The 15808-nt window shown below is 46.4% G+C and overlaps 1 protein-coding gene across 1 annotated transcript in view; it reads right to left on the minus strand.

Moving 5' to 3' along the window:
- The window catches only part of LOC118775493 (collagen alpha-1(XXVI) chain), a 40099-nt gene that overhangs the window by 6466 nt on the left and 17825 nt on the right, over positions 1 to 15808 (minus strand). The window contains exons 4-7 of the mRNA XM_036525439.1: positions 5081 to 5142; positions 4630 to 4756; positions 2580 to 2696; positions 2104 to 2232 (exon numbers count right to left, since the gene is read on the minus strand). Coding sequence (XP_036381332.1) covers positions 2104 to 2232; positions 2580 to 2696; positions 4630 to 4756; positions 5081 to 5142 — 435 coding nt within the window. The remainder of the gene's footprint in view (positions 1 to 2103; positions 2233 to 2579; positions 2697 to 4629; positions 4757 to 5080; positions 5143 to 15808) is intronic.

Consider the following 15808-nt stretch of genomic DNA (forward strand, 5'->3'; position numbering starts at 1 on the left):
GAAACCCACAAGGACAGAGTAGAACATGCAAGCTCCACACAGGCAGAGCCAGATTTGAATATTTGAACGCCGGAGCTGGGAGGGGACCGCTCTGTACCACACTGCTGTCGCAAGCAATTCACAGTGTTTGCAAAATAACAGCCCGAGGGAAACGGCATTGGGGAGGAAAAACGAAACAAGATTTTTTGTGAATTTGCAAATTGTAATTGCTGTGTTAAAGTTTGACCAACAAAAACAAAGTGAGTCACACTGTAGCTATCCAGCATGGATAAAAATAGGCTGCTTATCTCTGGCCTGCATCCACAACAAACAAACATTAGAAAGAAGCATATAGTCAATCTGAAAATAGACTTTTTTCCACAACGAAGTGTCTTTAGGATTTGTACCTCACATGACTTTATTGTGCTGATGTGTTTAGTGCCATGTAGACACAGAGACAGAGACAGAGACAGAGGCAGACAAACATTCCCATATAAAGATACTTTTCCATATAAGGTTAGCTGCCAATTGTTTTCTGCATTCACAGTATCTCCACACTCCCTTCTCCCTAACCTCTTATCATAACCGTTATGTGTTTCTGATTTGATTTAAAATGTGATCCCCATTGAGAGAATGAGACAGGAAGTCGAGAAGTAGACGGTAAAATTATCACGAGACAGCAGATGATAGCGAGAAAACGGCAATGGAGGCCAGTTGGCATCCATCATCCTCACCATCATCCATCATGCTGCTCCTCGGGTTCCTGGATATTCGTAATCTGCACCCCCGAGTAACAGGGATATTATATTTACACTGATAATGATAATTATATAACTACACACAGGAATTCTTGGGTGATACAGACTCACTTTTTAAAGAATGGTATTTATACATGTGCCGTATATCTTGGCATACATATTGAGTGATTTTTCTTTAATATTTGGCTTAAAAGCTCATCTGAATCACCCATGCCCTGCCTATCCCGTGGAGAGTGGGAATGGCAGCCCATTTGTTTTAGTATACCTTAACAGGGTACACCCTGGAGGAGAGGCTGTACAACCAAACACAGGCTGCCGTACCTAAAGGGCCCGTTAGCATGAGCTAAAGGGGAGTGTTCTGGATGTGAAAAGAGCGGCTCTCCGACACTGCAGCACCCTCTTCACTCTGTGCTGCTGTCCTAACCCCTCATGCTGCACTGTCTCTGCCGGACGGCCTACGGTGTGTACACCTATCGGTCCACGAGGATGGGGAAATCATGCTCAAAATCATTTATATATTTCTCACTGCATGCATGGGTTGTGTTACGGTGTGCATCCATTAACTGGTCATTGTACTACTACTGTATATGCAAAGCAAGCTTGAGTGGTTTCACCTTATAGAATATCACCTTTTTAGGAACTGCTTCAGATTTTGTATTTGCATTGTATGTGGGATATGATGGTACGATAGCAACAGTAACTGTTTACCTTCAGGCAAGAACATACTGAAGCTCAGTGCAAGCTACTGCACTGTCTGTCGAAAGACAATGCTTTTATGCTCATCTTTCCTGAGACGGAGGCTACATGCTGCTGTTACGCCTAAAGCCCCTTCCTCCCTCTGTGTCCTACCCTCAGTTTATCATGTTTTCCTTCCCCCTGCCCTGCCTCTACCTTTCTCCAGCAGTAATTAGGGAGATAACAGCCTTCACTGCTGTGACACATGGTCATCATTAATACAGCGCTATTGCTCTGTTCCCACACAGGCCCCATGGTGTGCGGGGGGGGGGGAGGAGGCATGGCTGCTGGTTTCAAGCCTGATCAAAACACGGTAGAGCACACAGTGACAAACTATTAAACGAGAAAACTGAGAGGCGGTACAACAGAGGGACTGTAATGTAAAACAAAAAAATCAGCCGAGTAGCAGGGCACATTTAATCCAACTGTCAGCCCCGAACAAGAACCCCATTCACAGATCGCAGCCACTGATCCAGGATCAGTTTACCCAGCCCTGATGTTATCCCCGAAGAATTAAGTTACTACTAATGAAAAATGTCATTTGACGTTTGAAAACAGTAGGAGCTGGTTCAGGGTCAGTGCATGGAGAGGCTATACGTGTATACACCGCGGTCCTCAAAAGCGCACCCACCCACACCGTGCTCCTTGGTAGTCAGCCCGAAGACATCCCCCCTGAGGGTGAAGGGAGAGGGGGGCCCTGGCGGCCCTGGAGGCCCTGGCAGCCCTGTTTCTCCAGGGAACCCTCTCTGTCCCTGTGGCCCTGTTAAAGGAGGAAACAATGAACATACCATCAAGCTAACTTTCACAGGTACCCACACAAAGTGCTAAACCAGAAAGAGACCTTCTCTCCTCCCCAGTGGAGAAAAAAAGTACACAGGCATGCAAAGTGAGGCCATACTTAGAAATGTGAAATCTCTGTACATGCAGACACACACACACATAGGCTCTGACCTACATTTCTATATTGTTAATAATGCACAGATGTAATAATGTAAGAATTTTGATCTCACCAAGTGGAGCATTGTGATATGCCTGCAATGACATCATGTTTGCAGAGTGAGGTGATGGAACAGACCGGGTGTGGTGATGGCAGGGGCAGGGGCTCACCTCTGGGGCCCATAGGGCCAGGGCTTCCTATGGGGCCCATCTCTCCATGGGGTCCCGGGGGTCCGGCTGACCCGGGAATGCCAGGGGGCCCGACTGGCCCCGGGGGTCCTCTAACTCCTGTGGATCGGAGACATATTTGGCAGAAGGTGACTGAGATAATTCCCAACAAAAAGGGTAAAGAGCACAGGACAACAGGAGGGAAAATAAAAGGAGGTGATGAGGCAAAAGAGCAAACTTAACTCTCACACTCTGGGTGAGGGCTCTATGGAGAGTTCAAGCTTGTACTGCTGAATTTTCTAAATGCTTTTATTTAAAACCAGGTTTTCTGTGTAAAGGTTGTGGTATATGTGGAAAAGCAGTAACAGTGTAAATGTTTTTGTGATGAGTGGCATGTCACTGTGTTTCGGACATAACCATTTGCTAAACTGAGCTGTGGTTAAGTCCCCTGGCAGAACTTTGTCTAATATACAGAGGAAAATTCTGACAACACAAAGAAAGAGATTAGCGCCTCCATTATTGTTATGACCCTGCTCATATTATGACTTGCCACTTGTATCTTTTGGTTGTTAACAACAGTATCTAGGGGCCATATGCAACTGTGACACAAACTCAGAGGCTTAGACTGAACCCAGGCTGAGTGGGAAGGGTTAAAACATTGGTTCCATGTATAGATCAGAGCAAGAAGGCATGATGTTCAGTTTCTCAACACAGACTACCATTTTGCTTCAGAAAGCTTTCAATATATTACTGTTTCATGTAATATATAGAACTAATTGGCACTTGAAACTCATGTTTTGTTCTCTGGAAATTGACCTGAGCAAAAAATAGAACCCAGGGAAAAATGTTCGGTTGGATGTACAAAGTACTCAGTAGTACATACAAGCTCATACAGCTTGATACATCCAACCACTCATCTTTCCTGGGCTTCATTTTTCATAGAACAACCCTAGTTTTCTTCTCACTTAACAGGAAACAGAAAGCTTTATTTCTGTTTTAAATTTAATTTTTTTCATTTACATTGTTTCTTTCAGGAAGGCTGTTTTACGTTTTACCGAGGTTGATATTTGACGGCCAAATACGTAGAGGAATCACTCAGTCCTTGTTTGCTTTCTCATGGTTGTTAAACGGATGTGTGGCCGTGTGTGAGTACGTGTGCGTATGTGCGCATGTGCAGATGTGTGCATCTGCTTGTGTGTGAAAACTGGTTAACGGGTGACCGTGTGCATTCCAATGCATCTTGGGAGCTAAATGAACCTCATTACTGTTTAAAATCAGTCCTCCCACCCCCTGCGGTAACACATCATTTGCAGATGTGCAGCACGCGTTTAATGAATTCGTATCACCCTTTCTCACAATCACTGTGCCCCTCAGTGACAAGCACGCACACAGAGCAGGGCACAGCCTTGGCAGCACCTGCCTCGTTGTCATCATCCACACTCGTCAGTCTCAGGTATTTGGAAGTGAAACTGAGGCCACCATGATATCAATATCACCCTGACGGTTTTACTAATAAACACTGTCTTATCCCACAACAGGCCCATGAGTGCTGCTGAGCTTTGTGGTAAGCTGCAGGCAGCCTGTTAATGTGCCTCATGGAGCACGAGACGTCGGCAGATTTGGGCTGAACGTAGCGATGGCCTAAAAATGTCACTTGTGTCTAATAAAATTATTGTGGTAACTGTTGTTTACAGTGAACAGCTGCACAGGTAGATGACCTCTAGGCAATACAACATTAAATTTTGGACACAGTTCATGCTCTAGTATGGCAAAGCATGTCCTAACAGAGGTTCAGAGCTGCTTTGTACAATATGCAGTTCTTGTAAGGTGTGCCCTGCCTGTGACCAAGGCACAACACTTGCTATTAAAGAGGAAATAATTCCGTTAAAATGAAGAAATTACACCTACTTTTGCCTTATCAAGAGCGGGGGAAACAGCTGCATCTTATGGGTCATACTCAGTGACGCAAATACACTTCATTCAGACAGTATGATCCCACATTCTGCATGGTGTCTCTGTCTCTTTTCCACCCCGTTTAACTCCACCTCCTTACCTGGTAGCCCTATGCCTGGGGGACCTATGGGAGTGGGTTTGGGCGTGTCCACCTCGTTGTCCGTTGACCTCTCCGGCAGGTTGGGGACCGAGGGAGGGGGCGGCCCTGCCGCTTCCAGCAACATAATCTAGAACAAAACAGAGCAGGTGTGCTGATCAGAACAGCCATACTAACATGGGGCACTAACTGTGCAGGACTTTTTCATTACATCTCCTTAGAAAACATTGGCATCCAGCTTTTTCAAATGGCTGTGCTGGGACTGTGCTGGGTCAGATGGGGTCTATGGCTGAGGAATGCCTTTCCAGAACAGTTGGGCCAGAACTTGCATTTACATTTACATTTATTCGTTTAGCACATGCTTTTATCCAAAGCGACGTACAAAAGTGCATATGGTAGGCAAACAGGCACTTGCGTAATTTCCTCTCACAAATTGACAAAGTAACAGACTTACCTTGGACTCGATGGTACTCAGCCTGTCATTCATGTCAGCATAGCCAGTGCAGTTCATACACTCTGTAAAGAGAAAAAGAGAAACAGAAAGGGAGGGAGGTCATACTAGGCAGGATCAAAGTTGTAATGGCTGAGGACCAAGACACTTTCAAGCTAATTGAATCTCCAAGCCTCTGTGTCTTTTCTGAACAGACTATTTTGATTTCAATTTAATGGGAGAGATTATGCGTGACTCCATGCCTAATGTGGCCTTTGAGATGAAATGGCATCCTATGGACCGAGACAGAGAGCAAGCTAACAAAGCAGGCAGAAGGGCTTGGGCTGGGCTGCTCGAAAGAGAGCTCTGCAAAGCAACAGAGCAACAGGAGCCCTCCCTTTGCCTCCATGAATTGTGGGTAGAAAAGCCCTAAACGGGCGACGGCTGCAAACGCCAGGGCCTCTGGCCACGCCGTTTCCCCAATATTGTTTTTCTGTGCGTCTGCCCGCTGGCACTCTCCGGTGTGTGCCCAGACTCCAGAAACATGCACACTTGGTCACGCCTCGCCACCTTCCGCAAACACCCCCACGCCCTGTGCCCGTCTGCCCCATGGATTGGCCCCTGGCTGAGCCAAGGCGCCCCATTGGCACTGGCCCAATCCAGGCTGCGTATGGCAGTGAGGGCGGACAGAGGCAGGGAGAGGAGGCTGTGTAGTACCAGGCTATATCATTCCCCAAATTATACCCATCCATTCATTTCCTGCCTATAACCAAGGATAACTATAGCTACTCTCAGCACAAAAATATAAACATTGCTGTTATTTTCATCATAGATACATGTTGAAAAATGCCAGTAACTACATGAAAACACCAGAGGAAAGCATGGTGCAAACACCAAACTGATGGCCCACTGACTCTCACATGGCTGACAGATCAATGACATAAACCAGCACAGATTGCTATAGTTCAATGTGACCGCACACCACAGCACAAGACCAGGAGCACCTCCTCCAGGTTAGCTTTCTGAGATGATAATAAAAAGGGCCAATGAGAGTCAAGAGTAAGCGCACCAAAGTGTTTACTGTAATGCTGTGGCCAATCACAGTCTTCCCATTTGCATATTCCATATGTAAACAGCATGACAAAGAAAGGTATTTGCTTTTTTGTCACCTACTACAAGAGACACTGTGAAACACACATCAGAGGAGAAAGCAAATTGATGTAGCTAAGCAGTAGTGTAATCACCTTGTTTCCTTCAGTTTCCATGTTCTGTTGGTTGTCAATTCTGCCTCCACACATGCAGCTTTACATCACATTATAGAGAAAGCTCCTCTGTTGCACTGTATTAACAGCTGGTTCGCAGGGTGGAGTGAGGTACAGTTGACCTCTTATGTCGCTGGAATGGGTCCAGGGCCAGGTATACATGCCGATTTCAAAAAAAACACAAACCACCACCTCAACCTGTCCCCGAGCTGACATGGAACGCTCCACCTATGCCCAAACGTGGCTAGGGAGTCCACAAGGCATGTGTCCAACCAAAATGTTTCTCTGGATTTTATTTTCCTTTCAGTGACCGGCCCTAGGTGTCCTTTAACTGGTTACAGCTAATATATGCTCCCCTCAAGTCATATTTTTCCACATTGTGATGGATGAGTATGACATCACACCACAGGTGTGTTGCGAATGGCAGTAACGACCCGGGCATTAGGTTCAGTACACCGCCACGTTCTCGCCTCACAGACTGAGTGACAGGCGTAACGCAGACCTGACGTCACACACTCACCACCAGGACAGAGGCACAAAAATAACATGGACTCAGTAAGCAAACGGGGGAAAACACGCAGCCAAAAAAGCAGCGGTCGCTGACCACAGGGCTGAGAGATCTGGTGAAAGGTTTTCTTAATCCTCGGCTGGAACCTAAACTGTGGATTTTGGATTTTCGATTTGGGTTTGGTTACAGTGTCTATTGTTGTTGGTTATGGAGTTTGAAGCCTATATTTTTCAGGCACACTAGTTTTCCTCCAAGTGGCCAAGGACATGAGGGTTTAATGTGGGTTATATGAAAATTTTCATCCGCACTCAATATCTATGCAATGGGTATACGATACGAGAGAGTACAATTCAGTACCATCACCCTTAAAAAAAACAGACGTCTTTTGGAATCAAACAGCTTTGTTGCTTCGTTGTCTTGCTTTAGATCTGGTAGACTCAATAATGACTCTAATATGAGGGTTATGAGGGCACGTGAGCGTGGGCAGGGGCTGATGAAGCTCAGATGAGTGTCATCCTCACTGTCACAGCAGGAGTGCCCCTCTCCAGGTGTGTCTGGCTCAGTGCAGGACAGAGCGAAGGCCCGCTGCAGGCAGCCAGATCGATAAAACAGACGCAGCACATCTGCGCAGCACGTGCTCCTGCAGCAGGGTGAGGTGGGGCAAGGGGGGCTGCGCTGGCCTTGGCAGCACGCTAAAGCCTCACTGATCTTTCACAGTAATGAGGCTCGCATAGCTCCCAATATGCAGTTTATATCTAGACCTGTTCACATACCGAATACACATTCATTCACCACTTTTCACACACACGCGCACACACACACACAGACACACACATTTCAGTTTAATGACGGTAAGAGAACAAACGAGGACTGAGTGATTCCATCTTGATTTCCAACTCCATATATAAACAAACAGCTTCAGTGTAACATAAAGCACAACGAGGCTACTAGGATTCTTCTATGTAAAAAGAAAAAACAAGGAAAAGGAAAAACGGAGAAACAGTATCAGCCAACCTCTTCCTTGGTGCAGGCAGGTCTTGCACACGAGCATTAGTCTTGTATTGGTATACACTGTTTACAGATGGTCAAGGGTTAGGACTGGGTGAAGGAAAGCTTACTCTGTATAGGTAGAAGGGAGCCAGCACCATCTTGGTGTAGTCTTGTTATGTCCAGCTAAACTCCTTCCTTGGGTTTATTTAAAAAAAAAACTTGATGACTTATTTCCAGAATACTTAAAATCACTTTCCATGCCTTTCCAGATGTACAAATTTATATACTGTCTAGGTGAAAGCAAGGCAATTTACTTATCGTTTTTAGAGAGCAAGGCCTTTTGAAAAGAATAACCGTCCTCCCTCCTCACAGAATTACAGTTTTATGTAAAACCAGCAGTATGATAAATATGAGTCTGTATGTCCGCTACACAGAGCAGGAATGCACCACACGTTCCCATAGCAGAACCGTGTCTAGTCAACACCATCATCACTTGGCGGGATGGGCGTCTCCCCAGCCTCCACTTGGGGTGATTGCTGCGGTGACCCGCAATGACAGGTTCACACCACATCTCACAATAGAAATAGGCGGTAAAAAACTGAGGGAGTTAGGACTTCTATTTGCGTTTGTCTTCTGCACCTATCTCTCTACATATATATGTGTGTGTGTGTGTGTGTGTATGTGTGTGCCTATGTGTGTGTGTGTGTGTGTGTGTGTGTGTGGGTGTGCGTGTGTGTATGTATGTGTGTGTATAAAGAAACAACGAGAGAGGGTGTCACACTTTGATAAAACCTATGGTACACTTTGTTGCCTCTTCAATTTTCCTCACATTTAAAACTGTAACTGGAGAAATGAATGAATACTTTGCCATACTGTGACTGAAGCAAAAGAAAATGATATGGGGAGTTACTAGGTATGAACCTACTAGGTCAGCTTCCTGATAAACACCCTGTATCAGTGGTTAATCATTTTGATACCACGAGCTTCTGTGGGTGAAACATTTTTACTTACAGAATAGTGTTAGCATTGTAATGCTTTGAAATTTGTGTCATCCCAAAACAGTCTCTTTTATAGCGAAATGCCAGTGAGTGATGGCTACATCATGTGGTTTCACACAAAATCATACAAAGTACACGCGTGGTTTCTGAGTCCAATGGCAATTCCATCCAGAGAAATGTGGAAATAATCAGCTTATCACACTGGGATTCCTGAGACGACTCAGCAAAAAGAGGTCTGAAGATGTACGTAGCTGGAGCAATAGAGGCACTGAGGCTGAGGGCTTGGCTGCACAGTGGGGGTGGGGGTGGGGATCCTGTAGATGGGAGGGTGTCCTGGGGAGCACCATGTGCACTCCAGCAACCTCCTACCCCAGCCAGAGACAACCTGCAAACAGCAGGGAACGAAATCCGGTCTGCGAGGCAAGGGACAGGCAGAGGAAATTGCTGATGACCTCTAACAGAACAAGATATATGTGTGTGTGTGTGTGTGTGTGTGTGTGAGCGCGCATACACACATGGCCTGGCAGCCACAAAGAATCAGATGACCAAAGAAGGACAAAAAAGTATAGGCTGCCTAACCTCATAAAGACATGTTTTCACATCCCCTACGGAGAAATCTCATCCACATCCTGACCTGAATTACACAGGCTGCTGGGAGGGGGGTGGGGTCATGGGTGCTGGAGAAACCAATGCCAAAAATGAAACCTGAACTGCTTGACCGAAATCTCATCTGCACATCCTCGGCAACCTGATGCGGGGTACTGATGAAGCCGTCGGTCGATGGTCACCCCTCCGTCCCCGAGGTTCCGAGATCCCTCATGTGACAGACAAAGCAGGCTGCAAAACTCCCCAAAAGTCAGTTGGAAGCCAGTTTAACTCTGACACAGAGCATTGGGGATGTCCATTCCAACTTGTCTGATCTTGGACCAGGTGTACCGCAGTGTTGCCTTGTGACAGAGTCTGAAGCTACATTTCAGGCTCACTGAGGCCGATGAACAACAGACCAAACCTGCAGCTTGTTGGATAAAACTGTCTTTGTTGGTAAAAAAAAAAACAAATGCATTTGGACTAGGCCTTTGTCAGGGTGACATGGAAGGCTTGCAAACGTTTCCCAGTCCTGACCATATGCTGTTCAATGTTTTAAGGGAGTACCCAGTTATTTCAGCACTTCTTGCCACCTCATAACTACATTTAAACACAGAATTCATCCAAGTACCAAAAAAAGACTTTGAAGAGCCACGGAAAAACTGCAACGCACAGTGCTCTGCAGAGACACATATTTTAAAACAAAACAGGTCACAGCGACTGTCTTGATTGGTCTGCACTTCTGCAAACACTGAGACTCATTTAGCTTGAATATTGTGCATAGGCATGCTTTTGCCCAATGACCGGACCCAGCAGAACTTGTCAACAATGCCTCTTTTCAGAGCAATGCATATGTATCTTGTTTTACTACACATTGTTTGTCAGGACATTTCAGGCCAGCAGAGAAGCCACGAGGGACATGGTGATCTCATTTGAGGACAGTAAGAATCTTTACATTGCGCTCCTGAAACATTCCTCCTCTCTTGTCTTGCACCGGAGATGTACGTAAAGGAACACCTCCCCCCTGGCCAAAAGTGCAACGTGATATGCTCTACAATATGTGCACAATGTTACTATGATTATTAAGAAAAACACTTCCAAAGGGCAGTTAGCCCAGAGCTGAACCGCCCAACACCCCCCCCCCCCCCCTCCTCGCCCCCTCCAAGAAATAGTGAAGCGAAGAACTGAGGCAGCTCTGAGCTTCTGCAGCACAGCGGTCAGAGGAACGTTTTGACCAGAGAGCCCCTCTAACGAACTTGTGACCTTTCCCGCTAAATACCGCGGATCAGACCGCTCAGGGAGAGGAGCAAGGGTCCAGCTTTAAAAAGATGCAAGCAGCAGGGAGACATCCTGGCACGACCCGTCTGGGTCTTTGCAGCAGTAGCAGTAGACCACTGGGTGAAAGGTGCTTTAGATCATCAGACAGTATAAAGAAGGTGGTAAATTACAGATGTTTCCCCTAAGAGTCGGCAATAAAAAAGGAGGCACGATCTTAAGACAATGGAGATCGCAGACCTAGTGGACCCAATGCTTTTTCCAGATGGGAGGACATGGGGGGGGGTGACCATCTGAAACCTTCACCAGTGAATGAATCCCCGGGGCTACAAGACAGTGAAAGACTAGAGGGACAGTTACTGTCTTAAATATAGATCTTCCCCCCCACGCACACACACAGGCTTGAATACATCAGCAGACATGCATGCATAGAGAGTCCGCAGACAGAGATACGCATTCCTTCTCACTGCGCACAGACAAATGCACACAAACAAGCTCACCACACTCACAGAACACACCCTGACACACATAGCTGTGGACAGGGCCTTTCCGAGAAAACAATTATTTACAGATAGAAATATAAATATGGAGCCTCCTCATCGCTGTGTTTGTGGATTGGCTGTGGGCAGCAACATCGCCCCCACTCAAGCAAACAAAAAAAGATTCTGTTCTCAAATATGCATGGAGCAGAAACACACACCCATACACACATACACACATACACACATAATTAACGATTGTAATAGAAAAAATGAGAATAGTGTGGCCCCCATCTTGATTTGGAATTCCAAATATAAACAAACAACTTCAGAAAAACTTGGTTGGATATACCAAGTATTTATTAATCAGTGGTTTACATGGTTTACACAGATTGCATATCCACCTCCATGCTTGCTAACACAAACAGAGATGACTGTCCCTTCATGGCTAGGAGTCTGTTTTACCACTGGCAGATATAAGAGTGACTGATATCGGGTGGAGCTCTACTGCAAGGCCTCTTCACTTTCTTTTGTTCACTTACACTGCCAGAACTGTAGAGGTACACTAAATCAGTCTGGGACAGTTGTTTGTGGATTCAAGCGGGTGCCTGACTCAGCTGAGCACAAGCTGGCTGGAACGGCGGCCCTCCAGGACTGCAAACACACGGCCACAGGGCCCGAGCTTGGCAGTGCCCACCATACAGTAACAGTGCCCAAATCACTCCCGTATATCGCTCCTCCAAAAAAACCTCCTGATAACACTCCATTAAATCCTTCATCGCTGCCCCCACAAACCCCCACGCTGCTACCCAGGGACCCCTCTCTGATGCTTGCTGGAAGCTCCAACGTTGCCACCCATGTCACGCTGGCCAACCTGCGCACCCTTGAAACTGGCTTGGCCCGAACCAGCTGCATATTTGCTACACCCTCTTGTGACTCTAAAACACAAAACCATGCAAGGTTTTAGTTCCTGCGCCACGCTGCCCATTCCAGATAAACTTTCACATGTCCCCCTCAGCCTCTGTTATCATCATCAGTGCTGCTAAGGGGGTCACCCACTAAGGAATGCCCCACTATTTTTCCTCAGCCAAAGTCTACTGAAGGAAAGTGAAACTTGCAGATTGATTAAGCAGACCTACTGGTTACATGCATATTTCTGTGCATAAATCTTACAGCACTGAAAGTGACATGATTTTTTCCGTGGAATTATTATTATTCTTTTTACTATATGGAGCATTACCCTTATATTATTTGTTTCATGCTAGGGTTGGAAAGAATGAAACAAAATAATTTAAGGCAGCTTTAATTAATAAGCTACTAATATAACCTTTTTTGTTTTCCTTTCAGGATGAAAATGCTGTAGTGTTAAAGCAAAGATATTCACTCTCTGCAAGAGAACAGCAGCAGGGCAGGTAACTCCTGAGCTAAAACGTCTCTGGAGTTCTGTGTGTCTCCAGGCAACCCTCTTAATTGGAGCCAAGATTTCATTGATTGGGTAAGTTAGATATCTCCCCTCCAAGGAGAGGGCATTTGCTCTATCATCAGCTGAGAGGTCTTCTGGGGAATTAAAAAAGCTGAAAATGTCCAAAGGGCTGAATATAATTACATGTGTGAGGTAACTGAGACCTCGTGTTATGGAAACTAGAGGAGGCAGTAAGAGTCACAGATTCCTCTAAGACCCCTTGGCTTAATGTTCCATAATTCATGTTAAGCTGACGATGAAAGTCCGCATTATGGACATTATGGATCAGATCATAACAGAGGCTTCTTCTTGGGAATGGAATTCTGTGCCCCAAAAAAGCTAACCATCTTGTATGACATTGTAGACACTTCTTATTTATGTGCCAGACATAAACATCTTGTGGAAATTATAGCAGAAAACTATTTTTTGCATTTAACCGTAAAAGAGAGATCAGAGGTCTTTAACATGCACAGCGCACCTCCCCAGCTGTCTAGGGGTACAGCATCATGTTTCAAACAGTTGCACTGAGGGACATGTGGCGGAATGACAGCGGTTTCTGGAATAACAGGATTATTTACCATTAGGAATGCGGGCTGATTAAACGTCTGGCTTACGAGCGGCTTTGTAATTAGCTGGTGCGCCTCGCTCGGCGCTAATTCCAGCCCCCTGTACGGAACGGGAAATTCCAGCCGGAATTCCATCAGCACCCCGCTGAGACGCTGGCTGCACCCCCTGACCCGGGTCGGCGGGCGGATTCACCCGGGCAGACAGTGTCAACAGCAGACACACCTGCTGAATGTCCACTGATGCAACAGCAGGCTGAGGGGGAAAGACACGCCTTTCGCAGACGGCTTCTTGAAGTTCGAAAAGTCAGAGAGGACGGCTCTGTCTGCCCTGGGCAGCGTGGGTTTAGACACTTATGATGGAGAGCCTGATGTCACTAACACCAGCTTTGGCGCGGCGCAGCACCCAGCTTTTTAAAGGTCTGGGGTGTTCATTAGGGCCGTCTGCGCCTCTGGACAGCGAGTGAGACTGCTTATGTCTGCCAGGGCTTTTCACGTGCACATGCGCCGCATAGTTTGACGAAGGGGATGGGATTCTGATTTCAGTCAACTAAATCACCAATGACAAATGTGAACAGTATTTCACAGAGGCTGTTTTAGTGCAGGGCGCCTGATGACGCACAAGCACAAGCAACAGTTGCACAAGTTTGTAGTTTGATTAGTGAGAGTAAATGTTTAATTCTGTTTGTGTTTCATTGATATCATGATCAAATGGTCTGTCCATGTGATATTCAGAAGAAAAACTCTAGGAGGAGCTCAATCAGACACTTAACATTGCATATAGCGAATCAAAGGGTCAAAGTTACAGAAAGCCTAATGAGAAAGTGGGGAACCATCCCCTTTGCTACCTACAAAGTGCAAATTCCTAGTGCTAGTGGTCCTGTTGTGATACTGTGCAGGGATGACTTTACAAAGAAGACATATTATTTCCCTATTTGGCTCTCATACTTAAAGAAATGGTTTCAGGTAGCAGCTCAGTGATATGCTGGTTTCCTGGCCAAGGGATGATCTTGTGCATCACGCCACAGAAAGCCAAATGCTGTTGGCTGACCAAGGCTTGGATGCCTCTTCCATTCTTATCAAGAAGGTGCCAAGGTTACCTCTGATTTCCCAGGCTGTGAGGCCAGGATAGAAGCAGCCTCAGTGGGAGGACTTTAAATGGCAGCAATCTTCAGGAACTTGGAAGGATTTCTGCCATATAGGTGAGATGGGCACTGTCTAGGCAAGTCCTGCCACAGACCTTGGGGCATTGTGTGAGGGCACTGTCTTCAACCCCCTAACCCCAGGCTTCGAGCCACATCCTGACATGACAGGATGAGGAAGCCAATCTCACAGGAAGTGAACAGATGCCCACTGTACATTACACTGAGGGCTTGTTGTGTGGGGGGCGGCGCATCTGACCCCCGTCTGTCCTGCACCCCTGCTCTCTCCAGGCCAGAGGGGACCTAGTTTACCCAGCTGCCTCCATCAGCTGTCAGCTGTCCCCATTGCCTGTCTGGCTGCCTCCTCTCTCTTGGAATGTCATGACAGCACTCGCTTTGTCAAAGTCACAGCCGGAGGAAATCACCATAAAAAGGCATTCAGTTTTAACGATCAGCTGCGGACACTGATACGCGGAGGCAGCCTGATGGGCGACATGTATTCGCTTCGACTCCACTCATGGCCTACAAGTCCATGCTCCTAAATTATCAGCTGCGGGATCTTTCAGACACGGCCATATATCTCAACATACACAGCTCACCCAAGATTCCAGGCAAAATCGGATTTTCCTAGTCCAGAACATGAAAGAATGTGCTGAAAGCAACGGCCATATATCATTATGTGACTCTTTCCCTTTATTGTCGCTGTTTTATGAACCCCTTCCATCATGTAAAGAATTGGAACACGACCACACATTATGACCTCATCATTCGAGGACAGACAGAAATTATGGCACAACGTGCGTCTGACAAGGCGGAGCACCCTACCACTGCATGTAGAGCACCACGGAGCTTGCAGGAGAGACGGGGGCGAGGGACGGTGAGGGATTTGGAAATTATTCAACATTAAGTGCAGCTGTCATAAAGAGGGAAGGAACGGGAGCCAAATGGTGCCGACCACAGAACAGCCACACCACAGGCGGAGAGAGCATGCACACTAAGGAAGGAAGCATCAGAAACTGCAGAGCTGGTAAGAGAGCAGCACACCTGTTCACTGGTTCTCTAAGAGGCAGGCTCAGCAGGGACAGCCATGCAGGACAAGGCACTAAAATGGACTCCCACCAAGCAGAGGGTGCAAACCGAAACCTTCGGGTTGAACTTGGAGACTTAATTTTGAGGGCAATGTAATCCCTAGAACACTGTGTTTTCACTCATCTGTGTATAGGCAGGCACAGGGGATCCCCATCCACAGGCTAAAAAATGCACACAACTGAGTCAACAGAACTGTCTGTAAATAAGGCCAGTGTGTCTCTGGATCAGTTTATACAGCAGGATTTAATAGCATTTACCTTCAATTATACCTATTCAGGAATATATAACTGCTCAACTGCCCTGAGATTCCTTATTAGGTCTTACACTGTCAATATCCTGTATAAACTTCTGGTTACAAAAAGGGGCCAAAATAAGCGTAATCAAGATTCTGCTAGATGA

Source organism: Megalops cyprinoides, chromosome 3, assembly GCF_013368585.1.
Source record: "Megalops cyprinoides isolate fMegCyp1 chromosome 3, fMegCyp1.pri, whole genome shotgun sequence".
Taxonomy (NCBI): Eukaryota; Metazoa; Chordata; class Actinopteri; order Elopiformes; family Megalopidae; genus Megalops; species Megalops cyprinoides.